Raw genomic sequence first — 19,280 nt, 5'->3', positions numbered from 1 at the left:
ATAAAGGCTGAGAATCATCAAGAACCCACCTGTAACAATACCTGAAATTGGGCCCTTGACTTTGAAGACAGGATTTTGGAATCTTCAAACATCAATAACTTTTGCAGTTCGGAATCAAATCACTCGATTTGAAGTGCATTAAAAAGGTGAGCCTTTCCTCTACATTTTTCATTGAGACATCACATCTGTAGCTGGTCTAAAAAAGATCCTACAGAGCAATTCATGCAGAACTGTTTGAACATATGTAGAGTGTTTAAATGACTAGATGGCACCTTACTAACATTATGAAGTGTGAAGGAGAATAGTTCAGCTTTTGAATGAACCAAAAATCGAGTTATTTGGAGCAGAATTGCAAAAGTTATTGAAGTTTTTAGACCACAAAATATTGTCTTCATACTCATGACCCAAATTTCAGGTATTGTTACATGTGAGTTTTTGATGATTTTCAGCGTTTATTGTTAGTACATAAACCAATATCTGCGTGTAAAATACAAAAAAATACTCATCATGACGCCCCAACATCTAGGAACAAGGTGCATATTTTTTCAGATTTTTAGCTCTCTTCCTGTTGCCTCAGGACTTTTCTATGTCAGTAGTTTTCTTTACCGCCCGGTAAAGATTACATTTGGTGTAGTGTAAGGGGCAAGAGATTAGTCCCGATATCTCTAAGGAACCAGAACCAATAGGAGCGCGAGAACAACATCATGAGTAATGGAAACAAAGGCTTAAGGTTAAGTATTAAATATTAGGTATTTGTATTGGGTGATGTGTAATGACCGTAGGTCTTACAATAGGGCTCAGAAGACTGTGTGGTTTGTGAAATAATTTGTCTTCCAGTATATGTCCCGTTGGATGAGTTCTTGGCACTGTTAATCCTTTGTAAGCAAAATTGTGATTGTCCCACTTAGCTAGATCCTTGAATGACACCATGTTAACATCATGAGTTATATGATTGTCTGGAGAACTTTTGAATGCTCCTAAAGATATTCTGTTAGCCACTTTTTGTAGGAGATTAGAGATTTTTGTTACTTTGCTTTCCGTACGGGTGTTCAACCAAACAACACATCCAAATAAGATCCTTGGTTTCAGGATGGCCATGATCAGCTTCTTTGTCTCTTTTGGGTTTGTACCCCAGTAACATTTGTGTAGCCAACATTCAATGAAATTTGGCAAGGAAGTACACTCAGGTGGGGTAACCATCTTCTGGTCCATTGTCAGGGACAAAGGTGTTTAGTTCAAAGTGACTTGTAGTATCCACATTTTCCATAGCAAATTATGATTAGAATGAAGGCAATGAATGACAAGACATGCAAGGTATGACTCACATGTGTTGTCACACATTTTATCAGCACCACAGTGGGAGAAATGGCAAAGGATGTTGCAAATGTTGAGTCGGAAAAAGATGCATAGAGTTTGGAACCAATGAGCAAAGCTCTTAAAAGTATCCTGTATTTGAAGGGAAATAAGTGATCTCAGAACAACACATCTCTTAGACAGCAGAAAAGGTACTAAAGATACAAACTACTCCTTCTTCAACCCCAAATCTAGCAGCAGCACAAAAGTTACCACATTCCATGATACCAGAAGGAATAAAGATTTATGACAAGATTGATGAATGGCCTTGAGACCAGTTGAACCTTTGAGATTGAAGTCAATGTGTCTCACTTTGGATTTAATGTCCTCTTTTGACATCATGTCTAAGACCATGTTGACGGCTTTACCAAATTGGACACCACGGGCATCCTTTTCCCTAGTACCACCAGTATATAGCTATGGCAAGGCAGGTGGGGTAAATGACTCAAAGATCTTAGTCATGTTATCACTGTCAGGGTGGCTATGAACTATACGCACAAAAGGGTCTAGTCAATCAGTTTGTGCTAAGCCCTGACTGTGTATTCCGCTGGATACGGGGAATCCAGGTGACTATTTGTTTAAAACGTAAGGATTAAGAACCACTGGTATCAGTGACTGATATAATGAGATTCCCTTTACAGGAAACGAACAACAATAGGCCCACTGTAGGTTTACAGACGGTAGCAGGTCAAGCCTGAGCCTAGGGTTTCAATCTCAGAAACTCACAAGTTTAAGAGTAGCCTGAGACACAAAATCTGCAGGGATCTTGCCAACAAGAGTTGTTGCAAGACCTGGGTCTTTGACCAGAAGAAAATAATGAAAACTACTAACCGGCAATTTCAGTAGTGGACTCGTAGAATGAGGGTGAGAGGTATCTAGCTGGTTTTTTTAGCTAGAAAGATTTGACACTGATTTCAAGGACGGTCTTCAAAAGGGGGCTGGCAAGTCTATTCTATGAGAATGATCTTGGGAGCTGGCTGTCGAAGAACAAAGATGAATAACTCAATACTAGATGAGAATCTGGTAGGCTATTTTTGGTGTGGTTAAAATCAGGTGAGGTCCCTTCTTGTTCTTGTTGACCTGTGGTTAGGAGATACTGATTCTTGAGCGCAGTCTTCTCTGTGGTCAAGGGTTGTAGGGATTCAATTATATGTCCCAATCTGGAAAGGGAGTAGTTGATTTCTATAGTTGTTATTCTAAGGCTTGGTAGTGTCTCTTCACTACCTGTTGAATTGATTCTTCTTACGTGTCTTTTGAGGGGACTATTGTTGGGGTGGTTATTCAGTCTTCTAGATGTTATTCAAACAGCTGGAAGACTATTAGTGTACTTGGTATTATTTGTGCCTTGGCCTGCCTTATTGGCTTTTGAGGTACATTGGATTATTTTTTGGGTATTCAAGACTGGTCCTTATAGGTTGTACTTATTAATCAGATGTCCATAGGACCTTCTATTGGGGTCTTTAAAACTAGACCTTACAAGTTGTTATTTGTTATTATTACTATTTTTATGAAATTTATTTATTTATATTTTGTAGACTTTTTGGTTCTTCTCCTGGAAGAGCTCAAGGTCTGACAATCACCTTATTCACAATCCTTGAGGTCTTCAAATGTAGAAGCAGATGAGTGATTTGTAATCAAGACATGTGCCATGAACAAACAAGCCAAACCTACATTTGATGGATTTATTGTCAGGTATGGTATCATGACCATGCAAAGCACCTTGAAGGCCTTCAATACCAGGGCACATCACATGCTTGACAATCAATGCAGCTGGTCCATCATGTTGAATAACTTAACAAAGTCCACCCCAAAGGCAGTCCAAGTTTTAACCCTCACCTCAACAGATCTTTAAGGCATGTGCTTCCAGTGTCTTTCCAAATTTGTAACCCTTGAGATAGTCACTTGGGTGTCAGCAATTGTGACGATGTTATTGTCAATCAACAATTTGATGTTGAGTTTTTGAGCTACAGCGCATCTGGCTGCTTCAATTTCATTGCCCTCTTGTTGTAAACCATCTGAACAAAAATATGATACTGTGTCAGTTGGTGAGTGTGATACTGTTGAGAAGAGGCCTTGAAAGTCCAAATCAAATGAGAAATAGAATGAGTACACTATGAATTTGAAGAGTGGTGTTGGCAAGTATGAATTCACTTACATATTGTTACAGGTCAAGGTCTCCAGGGTCCAAGTCCCTGTGTTTCAGCATGGGGAAGGCAACATCCTCACCAATCCCATGATGCTATTTCTCTATTGTATTAAATTATCAAAACCTCTCAACTCCATTGAAGCACACATCTACTTACAGCATTTCAATCATCTCCCTGACGGCTCGGAAAACCTTCCTCTACCTGAGTATGGACACCTTTATATTGGCTTGTTCACAATGCTTCTCCAATGAAAGTAGTTGATCCTCAATTTCTTGAGATTGAAGCTCACGAGTAGAACGTCTCAGATATAGATAAGGAACCAGAGTCAGTGTCCTGACCTGTGGCCAAGCAGCTTCACAAATAATCCTATTCAGTGACCGGCAATGTTCTGGTGTTATGTAGGTCCACTTGAAACAGCTTATAGAGATGCAGTCCTGAAAGCTATCCAGCAATTTAGTGTTCCAAGTAAAGAGCTCCAAGTCAGTCAGAAGTGGAAGAGAGAAACTAGTTTGGGGATTCCAGGTCGGATCGAGCTCCTGGGGGTGTGTACCTCGCTGATGGGCGAAGGTAAGCTCAAGCTTATGCAGAAAAGGTGCGATGTGGTGGATGATTCGATGAGCTGAACTTGGTGATAAATTACCACATTCACCAATTGCAAGATCAGTGATGGTCCTTGGCCAGTCGTAAAGACACCACTCTTCATCTATATCATCAAATCCCAATAGATGCAATCTTGATAAAAATTTGAGTTTGGATAAGTTAAATCCAAAAGAATCATCACCGGATTTTCGTTGATCTCTGGGTGATGTAAAGCCTTCACATGTAAGCGATTCAAGCAAAGGTAGATTGGCGACAAGTCTAGATGGGAATTCAATCATGGTTGTCTCATTATCTCTTTCCCCCACCTTGAAATGCCGAAGATACTTGAGGCTCGACAGTAGTGGGATCAGGTCTAACAGAAAAGCTTCTGTTCCCGCGTCTTCGGATTGTTCAAAATATTCGTAGTCCATAACCAGCGTGGAGATGTTGGGACACTGGTCTATCAAGTCTCTTACATTCTTTGGAGAGATGCATGCTACCCGATTATCATGATGTAAGCCAGGGATAACGTTATCGTACGAAGAATCATGGTAGACAAATTCGCCAGGAGGTCGACTGCAGTTTTCTGAGAGTCCGAGTGATAGAGATCGGGTATGGGGGCCTTGTCTGATCAAAATATCTTCGGTCCATAGTTCTATTGGTGCTGGTAGAGACGTAGGAAACTGTAGTTTCTGTCAATTAGAATGGTTCATAACCATTGGTCATGATTAAATAGGTTTCCTTCATTCATGAGTTGATATCAAGAAAACTCACTCGCCATAGCCATGGTTGACAACGTTGATATATTTCACGGGAAGTAAGTGAAAGGGTTTGAATGCTATTCAAGATTGGCGAGTTTCGGTGCAAGTAGGTCAAGTATGGCGTCCGTTCACCTGGACCTGTGATTGCCACAATATGCTCCTTCTTTTTTTCGTAAACTTCCTTGGCTTCGAGCCTAGCTATGCAATCAAGTTTTTCGAGTATTTTGTCAAATAGCTCAATGGGTAGATCCACAAGGCTTAGAGGACGAGATTTATGTCGCCATTCTTCGATTTGAATAGCATCTGTCACCTCTTCAGATGATAGTTCGATTCCTGGAAGAACACGAGATTCCAGTATCATGTTGACCCTCGAGAAAGGAGCATGTGGGCTGTCTGGTAGACCAAGTTGAAGGAAGATTCCAAGGATTGACTCCTTAGACCAAACAAATCCTTCCGAGTCAAGTTCATCAAATCGCTGTTGGATAAACTCAAGATGTCGGTTTACTGGCTGAGCCTCCACGTGTCGTCTCCAGACAATCTCGCGCCAAAGCCCAAGCTGAGCTGAGCGACTAGATGTTGGCATCTTGTTTTGAATTCTTGAGGGGCCGTTTGTATGAGGTTGTATGTATGTATCGTCAAGAAATCCAACGCAAAAGAGAGCCAATCCTGTCGCAAGTTTTATATCGAGAATGGTTTGAGGCTCCAGCTCTGCTGAGCTGAACTTTTGTATGTCGAGTTTCAATCCACTTTCACTCTAGAATCTCTCAATCAGATTAAATACAATTGCAAAGTCAAAATGTCACACACCTAACATCCGCACCACCACCACTTTCAGCTTGGAGCTAGAAATTAACTCGTCAATTGAGGTCAATTAGGACCCCGGAATGCCCTTATAAAGGGTAGTGAAATAAAAAGTTCCTTTTTGACTTCCGCGGATCCCCACCCCTGCCAAAACGCCAAGTCCATTCCTGGCTTCACCCATAGTTCTAACAGGGTATGCACAGACAAGCAGTGGTCAAAGGCTGGCATCGATGGCAAAAACCAGCAATAAAACAAGGCAGAAATCGGCAAACTTAACTAAGTCCCTCGCCAACGGCCCGAGGCTCGAGCGAGGGACTTACCTCAAATACGAGAAATTTGGCTTGAGAAGTGAGCTGTATTGAGCTCAAAACCGCTACATTGCGTTCTTGGTTTTGTGGCTATATAAACAACACTCCATGAAAAAGAAAAGGTTGTTCGCAAGAGTCCATTACACGTGCTAGTGTTTCAAGCTCTCCGATATGTTTTTGGGAACTTGCACTTTTGGGTGGTCCAAGATTGGAGTTTTTCGCCGGTTTCTGAGAAATACAGGCTTCAAACCCGCTCACTGCTCAGGAAGCGGTGAAAAAGTCCAATAACAAATCACTGAGCCAGCGTAACTTCCAGTCCACAAATGGAACTTCGGGAAGTTGGAGCTTATGTAACGGCTTGTGGCCATTGTTTTATTTCTTTGCACAAAAAGGACTTCAATGAGCCAGAAAAAAGTTGTCAAGATGTAGAGGATTTTTGCTGAATACAGCCTACTTCTCACGCGAGAATCTGGGTTTTTGAGGTAAGTCCCTCGCTTGAGCCTCGGGCCGTTGGCGAGGGACTTAGTTAAGTTTGAGAAATTGGCAGAATCAAAGCGAGCTGTCTATAATCCACTTTTTATCTCTGTAATTCCAACTAGAGTGTACACGTTCGAGATGAAATTAGGATATCTAAAGTCTGATTTCTTAATTTCAACTCTAGGTATCCCCGGCTATTATGCCCTAGGATACCAGTGTTCGGGTTTTGCTTAGAAACCCCGAAAATATCAAATTCATCGAGTTAAAGAATTTTACGATTTTTGAGTGAGTCAATTTATCTACAAGTTCTTCTGTCAAGTTATCAAAGTGGTTCTGATAACTTGAAGAATGAAAGGATTTAATGATCGCTGGATCTATTCATACCAGCCGTAAAGAGCTGATGGTTATAGTACAGCAAATATTTCCAGTACTCTCGAGTACGTGAAGATAATCCTTATTAAACTCGTAGGACATTGGCTCGTGGGTCTAAGAACACACTAGAGGGAGGACCAAAATTAAATGATTCGTGACTTGAATCAAGAATTCTGGTTGAGGTTTATTATACCATTTCGCCCTCAACTTAGTGATTCTTCGATATTTTTGGAATCTCGAATTTACTTTGCAAGGGTGGGAGGGATGGCATTTGAAAAATAATTTGGAATAAAACAATAAGATTAATCAAAAAGTTATAAGAGTCAATAAAGCTATTGTTTATAACGATGTTTTGATAATCTTGGTATAAAAAGGTTTGGATGACAGATGTGAGAATGTAAGCGGATGAGAGAAAGAAAAGCGCTTTTCTCTCAACTGCTCCTCATTATATAATCAACCTGATTTTAGAGGACGTGGCACTGGATATATAACTAGTGATTCAAGGTCTATCTGGACCAGACCCTTTTGCTTATGCGTCTGGATTGAAATCAAAACTACATTTCAATAGGATTGAACCAGTCCTCTTTTGGTGGATTATAATTTGAGGCACATGCACATACTGCATTACCCGTAATCGTGGACACCGCCCACCTACGTCGTGCCTCCTCCGGAAAACTATCTCCACTTTTTATCTCTGTAATTCCAACTAGAGTGTACACGTTCGAGATGAAATTAGGATATCTAAAGTCTGATTTCTTAATTTCAACTCTAGGTATCCCCGGCTATTATGCCCTAGGATACCAGTGTTCGGGTTTTGCTTAGAAACCCCGAAAATATCAAATTCATCGAGTTAAAGAATTTTACGATTTTTGAGTGAGTCAATTTATCTACAAGTTCTTCTGTCAAGTTATCAAAGTGGTTCTGATAACTTGAAGAATGAAAGGATTTAATGATCGCTGGATCTATTCATACCAGCCGTAAAGAGCTGATGGTTATAGTACAGCAAATATTTCCAGTACTCTCGAGTACGTGAAGATAATCCTTATTAAACTCGTAGGACATTGGCTCGTGGGTCTAAGAACACACTAGAGGGAGGACCAAAATTAAATGATTCGTGACTTGAATCAAGAATTCTGGTTGAGGTTTATTATACCTCTACTCGGTGCTGAAAGCCTGAGCCTTTGAATTGAAACCCCAATTCTTTCAGACCCAATAGTGTCCTTGCAAATAATTCTACCCGTACGAATTATAAACTTCCTCAATGTAATCTATTTTCGTTTAATTCTAACAGAATATCATGTGTACTCATTATTTCTTGTGCTGAGTAAGGTTTTATGTAAAGTTTCCAAGCTTCTGATTTCCATCTTCCAATCTTACATATGTCGGTAATTGGGACTCCTAACACAAACCTTAGCGAAGCTCCGCCAACTCTAAAAGAGTGTCCTGTCAGGCCTTTGAAATCACCTTCTTGCCATATCTTTTGGCATATGGAAATTACTGTCTGTTTTGATAGTGATATTCTTGTTGTACCGTTTAAATAACTAAATAGAGGATCGTCGTCGTTAGAGACTTTTGCTAGCCGTCTTTTGATTGCCGCCAGAGGGCATAACATGTTATTTAGTTGTTTAAATTGTAAGAATTGAATTTCACCTGGTTTTGCGGTTTTAGCTCCTCTAAGTGAAATAAATCCTTCCTCTTCTGAATCTTCCCCCATAATTCTTACATCAGATTTACGTATTATTTCATCAGAATCATGCTTGTCTCCTGTCATTTCACCTAGCCTAGCTAAACCCCAGAATGAGCACAGGATCGTATCTAATATAGCGAGTTCTTTTTCTCCTCCATGGACTAATTTTGAAACTAGAAATATCAAATGATTTAAATGAATCGCTTTCTTTCCATCTCCTTTTGGGATCGTTGCATCTATCTTCTTAGACACTATTAACATCAATTTGATAGTTGCATCATTTACTTTAGGAAAATCTTCTCTGTGGTATAGATGCCATGCTTTGAGTCCATATAAGTATTTCTCTAATGTTTGTGATAGGATATCTTCTTTTGATGGGCCTTTCTTAGTTCTCCCTGCCCATACACAGAAATCGTAAATTTCGTCCGCTGTAGCTGGTAAATCGAAATTTCTTTGCGCCTTTTTGTTCGTACATCTTAAGAATTTCTTCACTGCGCCATTGTAGCTAACAATGGTATTCCATTTCCATCCGTCTAGGATGTGTTGTTGGAGATCGTTGTAATGTATTTTGTCGTCTCCTCGACTCAGGAACTGTGAGATGGTTTTTAAATGTTCTTGTGATAAAGACATTATTTATTGATGAATTGATTATATTGATATGATTGCTTAAACGAATTTTCTGGGAGTTCAAGGTTATTTTCTGTTTCTCAAAACATTTTTCTCTTCCATCAAAAGGATTTTTACAGACAAAGGAGCGAATTTTCATTTCTCATAGGGTACATATTTATACAGATTTATATAACATTTGTTTCATCACACGTATGTAGAAATATATGAAACAGGGTACATGGTTAATAACGAGATTCGAGATTTTTTTTTTTTTTTTGTTTCTCAGTCGCAAACAAGCCCTGGAAATTGTCTGCTCAAGGCCTCACAATTTTCACCTTTGACTTCATTTTGCGTAAAACAACTTACAAGATCTCTTGGTAGTGAGACCCATACTCTGTTCGCCTCGTCTTTTACGTGATCTTTTCCTTCACCTCTCGATATATCGTCTGCATCATTCTTCTTAGAGATTACTCTCTTCGCTATCAAGTCCATATGACATGAAATTGAAAGTTGTTGTATCTTTCGCCACTCTCTGTTTACTTCTAGGTCGTTTGATCTCCTATTTGTAATCGCATTCTGACTTGTTGTATTGTCAGTCCATACAATCAGTGACTTCCCTTCATAATTGCCGTGGGAAATGATATGCCATAAGCCGATTCTGATTGCTACCGTTTCTAGCCATGCAATACCCCTTTTGGTTCTTCCTGATTCTTCCCACCCTGCCTTGAGTTTCACTTGAAACCATTTCTTTCCAATCAACACTCCTACTCCGTAACTTGGTGATGCATCTCCTACCCACCCTATATCTAAAGGGTCTGAGAATCTTATCAAACGTGTGTGTTCAAAATCTGAGAGCATTAATCTCCAGTGTAGTAAATCCATCTTGACATCTTGGGGGAGATTTTGAGTTGCGTGCTTGTAAAACCAACTCTTCTTCCATCGGTATAGCGAAGTCATGTAACATTTAAGTTGGGGAAGCATCAACGTTACGTGAACGAGTCGTCCTGTAAGTACCTCGACTTCGTTGAACGTGAATTTCTTGTTGGGTTTAAGTGCATCGTCAATTTGTGCTTTTCTTTGGTCTAACTTTTCTTCAGGTAATCGGACTGTTTTTGATACCCCATTCCAAATAAAGCCTATGAATTTTTGTTCTTCTTTAAAATTCTGCATTTTCTCTTTGTTTGTTATCACACCTAGTTCTAAACTCCTGTCTACGACATCCTTCATAATGAGATTTGAATCTAAAGTTTTTATAAAAAGTGCGTCATCTACCCATCTGAATATTTCTACTACGTCGAATTCATGTTTCATGATACGTTTCCAGGCGTCTGCTGGTCTTCCGAATGACCCACAACCTGCTACTCCGCCGAAACCAATTCTCGTATCCCACCAAATATTTCCATCTGCGTCTTGAATCATCATGTATGGCTGTTGTTCTAACATGGTTGGGATCTGGCGATAAGCCTTTTCCCAGTTGAAAAGCGCTAATAAGAGGGGTTGGTTCGATGTGCGGAAGAAACTTGAGACTTTAGCGAAGTCGTCCCAGGTTGTCTTAAAATCATCCGCGTTGACAAATGAATTGACGGATGGAATGTCTGGATCGTTTCGAGGGTACGATAAATCATTTAATGGCCTAACTGATCCATCGCCATTGACCACTGCTCCCATGGGGTTTGTCCTAAAGAAACCTACTTTCTTATGGACTTCTTCATGCGTGAAAGGACCGAAGATTCTGCCTGCAAGTTTCTCTTTCTCCATGTTTGATTTTATCTTCTCTTTCGCCAATTCAGAGGATGAATGGTTAGATGGTGTATACCATTTGCAGTCGATAAGGAAGTGATGGGGGATCCCTTGGTCGAATCCAATCTTGAAACCGGTCAAGATGTCCTTGTATTCATCGAATAAACCTGCTGACCTCAAGGCTTTTTCCCACTCAGTGATGTTCATCTCGCAGGATATTTCACCTGGCCATACTAGATTTGGGTTTTCCATCAGAGTGTCGCCATCCTCATCTTCTCCTAATGAAGTTTGCAGACTAGGTGAAGTAGAAGAAAAATCGAGTTCGGATCCTGAAGTTTCACTTGTGGAGCTTATCTCATTGGAACTATTTCAATAAACGAGTGTGTATTTCAAGTATAACATCAAACGAGAAAAAGGAAAGAAACAATTTTACATGAGTATTGTAATAATTACATATTGAAATAAAGCCTTATTCCGTGAAACATGACAAGAAGGACGGTAGTCGCAATTTTTAACAATTGTGGCTTAGAATAGATTATTAGAAAAGAAAAAGAAGGGTTTCTCATGAGAAAGGTGGCCTACGTTTCTTTTTCTTTCCCCTTACCCTTATTGTCTGTGGAGGGTTTTTGATGATTGGGGTTGAAGTTTTTACCCTTGTAATTACCATACGGTCCATTGTTCTTTACTTGAGTTTTATCTTTCCTCTCGATATAGTGTCGCGTAGGGCCAGTCACTGGTCTTGTGAATGTGAGAGTGGTAGGGGGGTCGGTCAATATGTCTGAGTAAGGATTTCTACCATTCTTCGGACCACCTTTTCGGTATGGGTTGTCGTCTGTGTTGAGGTCTTCCTGAGCTCTCGCGTTGTAGAAGATCTCGTTTACCAGTCCTACTGGTTCAAGTGACGGATTTGGAACGTGTTTGTCTGGGTTCCTAACAGCAAAGACGGCTTTCCAAATTGTTAGATCGTATTTGAAGGCTATCACCCAAGACCTCTGTTCTCTGAAGATTCTGTAAACATTTTTGCGATGGACCTCCATAGCGTCAGCGAAGCCGGGGAAATTGTAATCGTCTCTGAGTGTTGCAATGAAGTTTTCCATGTTTTCGCCCCACTCAAATCGTGATTGAGTCCATTCACCAGGAAAAGGATGACCGCGATATTTTTCTACCTCTTTATCCGACTTTCTGTAATCGACATGGTTGTCGCTAGCCGTTTGTTGCCATCCTCAATTGAAAATGGTTAGAGGCAGTTGTCCTTGGAGAGCTTGCATGTTCTTATGGAAGAACAACGGTAAAGATTGAGCTCTAGCGTCTGGAGCAATGCTGAAGTCGAAATTGAGGCCTCCTTCTGAAAAGGTTGATTCTGGCAGTTTGAAATCTTTAGTAAAGCTGTGTGGTTTGCTGATTAGGGGAGTTGGTGTATCTTCTCTAGTTGTTAAGTCGATGACATCTTTCATCCCAGATGAAGATTGTCTGTTGTTTTGCATTTGATTCCACAAGTGAACTGCTCGAGCGAAGGATGTATCGTCCATGGATGAATCCGAGTCTTGTAAATTGACTTCGTTCGCTGGAGTGTTTTTGTGGATTTTCGGTAACTTTTGCGATGTTCCAAATAAGCTACAGAACTCCTGTCTCATCATACGCTGCGCATCGTCCATGTCTTTAGGTTTGTTTCGATTTTCTTCAACGTTTGTTTGGGGTGTGTTTTTATCTGGAAAACATTTGGACGATTATTGTGATTAACATGAGTTCATAGATTGGAATCGTTTATCGCCCATAAAGTCTTTGAGGACGTACCTTTCCTAGCTGGTACTTGTTTGTACGCCGCACTGACGTCTACCACTGTTAGTTCTTTTTGCTTCGATTTGTCAACGCTCTCTTCAGACATAATTCAGAAATATTGTTTCAGTATCTCTGATTACACCATTATTTTAGGTGGATGGATTGCTTACGAGTGGACTCGCTGTTTGTTTTGTCGTTTGAACTAATGCTTGTGGTTTTTGGAGAACCTGGTGCTGTTTCTATTAAAAAGAGTTTTTCGTTAGCTTTTTGTTTTCTTAATAATTTATCTGACAAGAATATATTAAGTTTATTTTAGATGGGCAAAACGTCGCTCACCCTTACCTCTGTTGAGGTAGTTCGATATTAACATTTGCCGATTATATCTTCCAAAGGCATTAGGATGATTTTCCGCTGGTATCACACGGGTATCCGCTTCTACTGGTACGGCCGGGCCGGTTTCCCCTTCAGTGGCCGTCAAACTACTTATAGTTTGTTGAGTCAAGTTGCTCGTGACAGGTTGTGTCGTGTTTTGTTGCAGTCCGGTTGTTGGTGTTATGTTGCTTAAAGCGGCGGTTGCATCTGAAATCGTGTTTGACATTTTTGGTTTTATTCCGTGTTGCTCTTGCTTAGCGAAGATAATAGAGATAACGAAGAATTAGATATAGATGAGGGATGAATAAGGTATCTCGCTAAAAGTTTGAAAAAATTTGAAAAATAATTTGGAATAAAACAATAAGATTAATCAAAAAGTTATAAGAGTCAATAAAGCTATTGTTTATAACGATGTTTTGATAATCTTGGTATAAAAAGGTTTGGATGACAGATGTGAGAATGTAAGCGGATGAGAGAAAGAAAAGCGCTTTTCTCTCAACTGCTCCTCATTATATAATCAACCTGATTTTAGAGGACGTGGCACTGGATATATAACTAGTGATTCAAGGTCTATCTGGACCAGACCCTTTTGCTTATGCGTCTGGATTGAAATCAAAACTACATTTCAATAGGATTGAACCAGTCCTCTTTTGGTGGATTATAATTTGAGGCACATGCACATACTGCATTACCCGTAATCGTGGACACCGCCCACCTACGTCGTGCCTCCTCCGGAAAACTATCATCCCATGAATTTTAACACCGCGGAAGTCAAAAAGGAACTAATTATTTCACTACCCTTCATAGGGGCATTCCGGGGTCCTGGTCAATTGTCCATCACTCTCATCCTCAAGTATGATCTGTCTACAAATATTGTGAACTCTTAATGCTTTGAGTCTCTGTGACATTGTTTGCCTACAAACAAACATATCTGATGGACTAAACATAAAGCTGGGATGAAAGCTAAAGGATCAATTTTATAGGGTTCTCCAACTTTCAAGGTCTCATGAATCACAGATTTGAAAACACGGACTTTAGAGTAGCAAAGATTGTGAAATAATTGAACAAAGACATACTGAAACAAGATGACAAGGTGTTCATTACCGCAAGCTTAACTGTACACAAGAAAGTATAGGTACCAACAAAGGAAGTTCAGGTTCAATCCTGGAAAAATATGATATATTACTGATCACACAAGGTGGAATTCTCTAACTTAATTAATCAGATCCCCTCCAGGGCACGGGTGAATCAAGGCATTCGACCAGGTATAAGGCAATATTTTTACCTTTATATTGGTTTGATCACAATCCTTTTTCAATGAAACTATTTGATCCTGGAGCGCTTGAGTTTGAGGATCTAGAGTGGGTACTTTTATCCTCTTGTAGACCTCTACCTCCAGGTTCTTGAGCTGAGGCCAAGTGGCTTTGACCAGCATCCTGTTCAGTGTCGTGCAATGTTTTGATGTCATGTAGGTCCATTTAAGACAGCCTAGAGATTTACAGTCTTCAAAGCTGTCCAGTAAGAACGTGTTCCGGGTCAAAAGCTCCAAGTAAGTTAAAGATGGGAGATAAAAATGATTTCGGTAATTCCAGCTAGAATCCATTTGCCAGTTGTGGTCACCTTTCCATTTGGAAAAGTCGAGTTTGAGTTTTGTCAGGTAAGGTGCAATATGCTGGATGATCTGATGTGCTGAACTTGGTAATAAGTCGCCACATTTGCAAATTGTAAGCTCAGTGATCATCCTTGGCCAATTGTAAAGACACCAGTTTCCATCTATGTCATCAATTCCGATTAAATGCAATTGTGATAGAAATCTTAGCTTAACAAAGCCCTCTCTGCTTGTTGTTTGAAACTTAGCTTATCATCAATCTTGACTCCGAGCCATTTGGAAAAAGATGAGGGCACAATAAGCTTTCTGTCTTCAAAGTCAATTGTGGGGATGATTTCAGGAGCTTGAAGGCTGAAGAGAACCCAAAAAGTCTTCTTCATGTCAAATATGGCGCCATGGTTGCGAGCCCATTGCTGCTGTTTGTATGAGAGTGTCCGCATTTGGAAACTGAGCTGATGTGTATTGTTGGCTGAGGACAATAGCACCACATCATATATGAAGCCTAGGGCTGAAGCTGTGGTGATGTTGTTAGTTATCTCTAAAAGGGATGAGTTGTATAAGAGGTAGAGCAGAGGCAACAACGGCGAGCCTTGTGGCAGGCCGTGGTCGAGTGAGAAAGGTTCTGATTCAAACCCATTGAAGGTGAGGCTCTAGGGTTGTTGTCCTTGTTGTAAGGAAATTGTATATGAAATTGAGTGTCTGGGTATCCAGTTTGCATTGGTATTCATGTTTGAATTGTGTGCCAATCAAAACTTGTATATTTGCCGATTGACAAAGTTCAAACTGAATTATAGACACAAAGCATCTTGGTTATCAAACTTTTCAGCTTAACAAGGGCTTTGTCAAGCTAATCAAACTTCCATTAGGATCTGTCTTTGCAAAACAATTTCAAGTCCAATCAAAGCTTCTCAACTTGTTTCTCTACGTTGAGCGTCCTTGATATACAATTGGATAGCCCCTCAAGAGCATATATCAAGATGCTAGCCTCGAGTCGCGCAGCTCAGCTGAGGCTTTGGCGCAAGATTGCCTTGAAACATCATGAGGAGACTCAGCCGGTAATTTGACATATTGACTTCATTCAACGGCGTTTCAAAGAGCTTGACTCGGACGGTTTTATCTGGTCAAAGGACTCGATTCTTGCCATCTTTCTTCAGCTTGGTCTATCAGAAAGTGCCAATGGCCCTTTCTCATTGGTCAACAAGCTCCTTGAATCTTGCGTTCCTCAAGGATTTGTAGTTCCATCTGATGAAGTTATAGAGGTGATTCAAGATGAAGAATCCCGACATAAGTCTCATCCTGTGGGACTTATGGATCTACCCCTTGAGGTTTTTGACAAGATAATTGAACAGCTTGATTGCATGGCTACTGTTCAAGGATGGGATATTGCAGATGAGAAGCGTGAAAATAGGATGTTGATGTCCGGTCCAGGGGATCGGGAACCATACTTCACTTACTTTTACAATCATCCACCAATTTTGAATAGTTTTCAAACCTTTGCTCTTACTTCTTGTGAAATATATGAATGTTGTTGACCGTGGTTGTGGCAAGTGAGTCATCTTCATACCAACTCGCTATTGAAGGAACTCATGCTAATCACAATCAATCACTCATCTTTACTATCAGAAACTAGAGTTTCCCACTGTTCTTCCATCACCGATAGATTTATGGACCAAAGATATCCTCCTCAGGCAAGGCTCCCTTGTTCAGTCTCTAACAATTTCTCTCAATGTAAACCCCTGTAAACTTCTGGGTAGATTTGCAATCCTTAGGATAGATCCCTTCTACAACAATCTCACCATGGATATGGAAAATGAGTATTCAAGAGAGGGTATATCTCCAAAGAATGTAAGGCGCTTGATAAATTGGTGCCCCAACCTGTCCGTGCTGAAGATTGACTATGATTGTAGTGAAAAACTTGACAAGGGTGGAACAGAAGAGTTTCTATTAGACTTGATTCCACTATTGACAAGTCTCAAACAGCTTTGACATTTGGTTTTGGAGGACGTAAATCTTGAAATTATCATGAAGGGACTCCCATCAGAAGTTGTGGGCAGTCTACCTTTTCTCGAGACACTCACATGTCAGGTACTTACAGCCTCTGCAAATGAACAAAAGTTTGGGGACGGTTCTTTTGGGTTCAATCTATTGAAACTCAGATTTCTATTAGCTTAACAAGGCCCTCTCTGCACGGCCACATCCGCGCGCCTCACAGAGCGGCTTGGGACTAATTGTGAAATTCTGGCACAGAGACTCCAAGGATTAAGTCCTCTTATGTTGTTTTTTGCTTTTTCCCGTTTTCCTTGCTGATAAACACCAATTTTACTTGCAGGCAATTTTCTTCACATGATGTTGTACACACCCTGCTATGCTAATATCTTAGATATCCTGGGTGATGTGGCCGGGAAAATGGGATGAAAATCTTCACAACAATGCCGTTTTTTGGATTTTAAGTCGCTTTACGTTGTGAATACAGGCAAGGCTGCAACTATACTATACCGGTACAGGTATAGTGCGGTATAGTATTGTTTACACCATACTATACTATACTGGGTATAGTATAGTTGAACTATACTTTACCCAACTATACTCAGTATAATATCCTTACACCAACTATACCTGGAAAAGTGTTATATATGTTTTCCATCAACTTATTCAACTATACTGCACAGTACAGTTTGGCATATCTGAGTATAGTTCAAGTGCAGTATAGCTTGACTATACTATACCAAGTATAGTCAAGTATAGTATAGTATAGTTGTAGCCTTGATACAGGCTGTACAGTGCAGACCACCCCCTTACAGTGCAGACATATAGCTTGAAAAGGAACCTCAAGCGTTCACAAATGGAGGATTTTCTGGGTTGATCAGTGGTAGAACACATGTCCAACATATGTTATTCCAAAGAACTTTGCCTGCAAGGCAGTGTTGTTTATCAGTGAGGAACACCAGAAAAGTCAAAAAACAACTTAAGAGGAGTTAATCCTTGGAGTCTCTGTGCCAAGATTTCATGATTAGTCCCAAGCCCCTCTGTGAGGCATGTGGACGTGGCCAGACAGAGACACAGCCAACAAAGTTGCCTCGGATTGAAAAATCCAAGGTATCAACGGACTCAAATCCTCAGACAAAATCTTTCCAAGGTTTTGATCCGAGGTATTATTTTCCGTCAAACAATACCTCAGATCAAATCCTTGGACAAGACCTGTCCTAGGGTTTCCATCTGATGATGCCTCAAATTTTTCAATCCGAGGCATCTATGTTGGCGGTGAGAGGGCTTGTTCAAGCTAAAGGCTACTATGAGCAGCCATGGTACAGAACTTTGTGTTGTGATCAGTCTCAACCAAATCCATGGAACCTTGTTTAAACCTCTTCAAAGCATCATTAGCAACTCTGGCAGAGTTCACGTCACGGAAGTTGTTGACCATAGCAATTTGTCACTACGGATCAAATCTTAACAGCCCTCTTGTAGTATACTGAGAACAACCGTAGAGTGTCTTGATCTCATTTCCAGAACCCTGCGAGTTACAAATAGGATCCCGGTATAGACACCCCCCCTATTTTGGTCCCTGCACCCCCTTACAGGCCTCAGTAGTTATGATTAAGTCTTGGGCCTATGGCCGAGCCTGTCTTCACTCTTGAGCCTTTGTATCAAAATCTCCACATAGACTGTCTCATTATAAACCGTAATCCCTTCACCTTTTTCTTTACCAAGAGCCTTTCAATGAGTTTTAGAATACTCCTTCAATCCTGTCCATCCTGGGAAGAAGCTGAAAGTGACCTCTCTGCATGTGTCAAAAAGGCTGGACCAAAGGCCAATTCTCAGCAAACACCTCAAAAACTTTGCTTTCATCTTTGTACATGTATGACCTCCAGAATTTGACACATACAATGTAGAATGTGTAAAGTCATTGTTTCCCTTAATTTGTTTACGTGTAAAAAGCTCTGGTCTGTTTCCAAAAACAATTGATCAGATTGGAATTTGTTAACATATGCAATCATTTTGAGTCAATCAAAATATTCTTGTCAATTGATCCTACTTCCTCATCATGAAATTAAACCAAAATGTATGTAAACCTCCCTCTTTGGTTCCAATTTGGTGTGACCTTTCAAATCCCTATTGTTAAAGCTTTCTGGAAGATGATGGCGTGATTTTTGGTTGAAACTGGCATTGATATTTGTAACTCTCAAGCTCTGTTTCATAAACCTTTCTCAGGGAATGTTGAGATTCCCTTGATTTGATATGCTCAATTTTTTACATTTTTGTAAATAATGCAAGTTTTGTCAGTTTTATCTCAAAAGATAGGACTCTAAGGCTTTATCATAACTACTTAGGCCTCTAAGGGGGTGCAGGGACCAAAACAGAGAGGGTGTCTATACTGAGATCCTACAAATATGGTATGTAATTGGTTCATAAGCTTTGTACGTTTGTAAGCCACATCTTCATGATGAAGAATACATGTAAAGCTGATGTACTGGCAACATGAACAGAAGACACATATTCTTCTGGCAGTCTGATACACTACGGGTCAAACTTCAAAGGCTCTTTTGCACTCAGAACGTCCATAGTGACAAGCATCTCCATTTCATTTCTAGACATCTCCCAGTTACAGATATGGTATGTAATCAAAACATAAATTTTGCATTTTTCTACCAAAGATATCAGCATGATGAAGAATCCATGTAAAGCTGA

The 19,280-nt window shown here is 40.2% G+C and overlaps 3 protein-coding genes across 3 annotated transcripts; 1 reads left to right on the top strand and 2 right to left on the bottom strand.

Moving 5' to 3' along the window:
• Positions 1–2,934: 2,934 nt before the first annotated feature.
• MELLADRAFT_113853 (uncharacterized protein) lies at positions 2,935–5,423 on the bottom strand (the record flags this gene model as incomplete). Its single annotated transcript, XM_007418575.1, has 3 exons — positions 2,935–3,020; positions 3,790–4,771; positions 4,854–5,423. 3 exons carry the CDS (start codon positions 5,421–5,423, stop codon positions 2,935–2,937), a joined length of 1,638 nt encoding a protein of 545 aa, XP_007418637.1.
• A 5,989-nt stretch (positions 5,424–11,412) lies between these two features.
• MELLADRAFT_69580 (uncharacterized protein) lies at positions 11,413–11,931 on the bottom strand (the record flags this gene model as incomplete). The annotated part of the gene is made up of 1 exon (XM_007418553.1): positions 11,413–11,931. One exon carries the CDS (start codon positions 11,929–11,931, stop codon positions 11,413–11,415), a length of 519 nt encoding a protein of 172 aa, XP_007418615.1.
• A 3,640-nt stretch (positions 11,932–15,571) lies between these two features.
• On the top strand, positions 15,572–16,126 carry MELLADRAFT_113850 (uncharacterized protein; the record flags this gene model as incomplete). The annotated part of the gene is made up of 2 exons (XM_007418576.1): positions 15,572–15,649; positions 15,722–16,126. The coding sequence occupies 2 exons, from the start codon at positions 15,572–15,574 to the stop codon at positions 16,124–16,126; spliced, it is 483 nt and encodes a 160-aa protein (XP_007418638.1).
• Between the last annotated feature and the right edge of the window lie 3,154 nt (positions 16,127–19,280).

Source organism: Melampsora larici-populina (genome assembly GCF_000204055.1).
Source record: "Melampsora larici-populina 98AG31 unplaced genomic scaffold MELLAscaffold_96, whole genome shotgun sequence".
Classification (NCBI taxonomy): Eukaryota; Fungi; Basidiomycota; class Pucciniomycetes; order Pucciniales; family Melampsoraceae; genus Melampsora; species Melampsora laricis-populina.
This window is presented reverse-complemented; position numbering and strand designations above follow the sequence as displayed.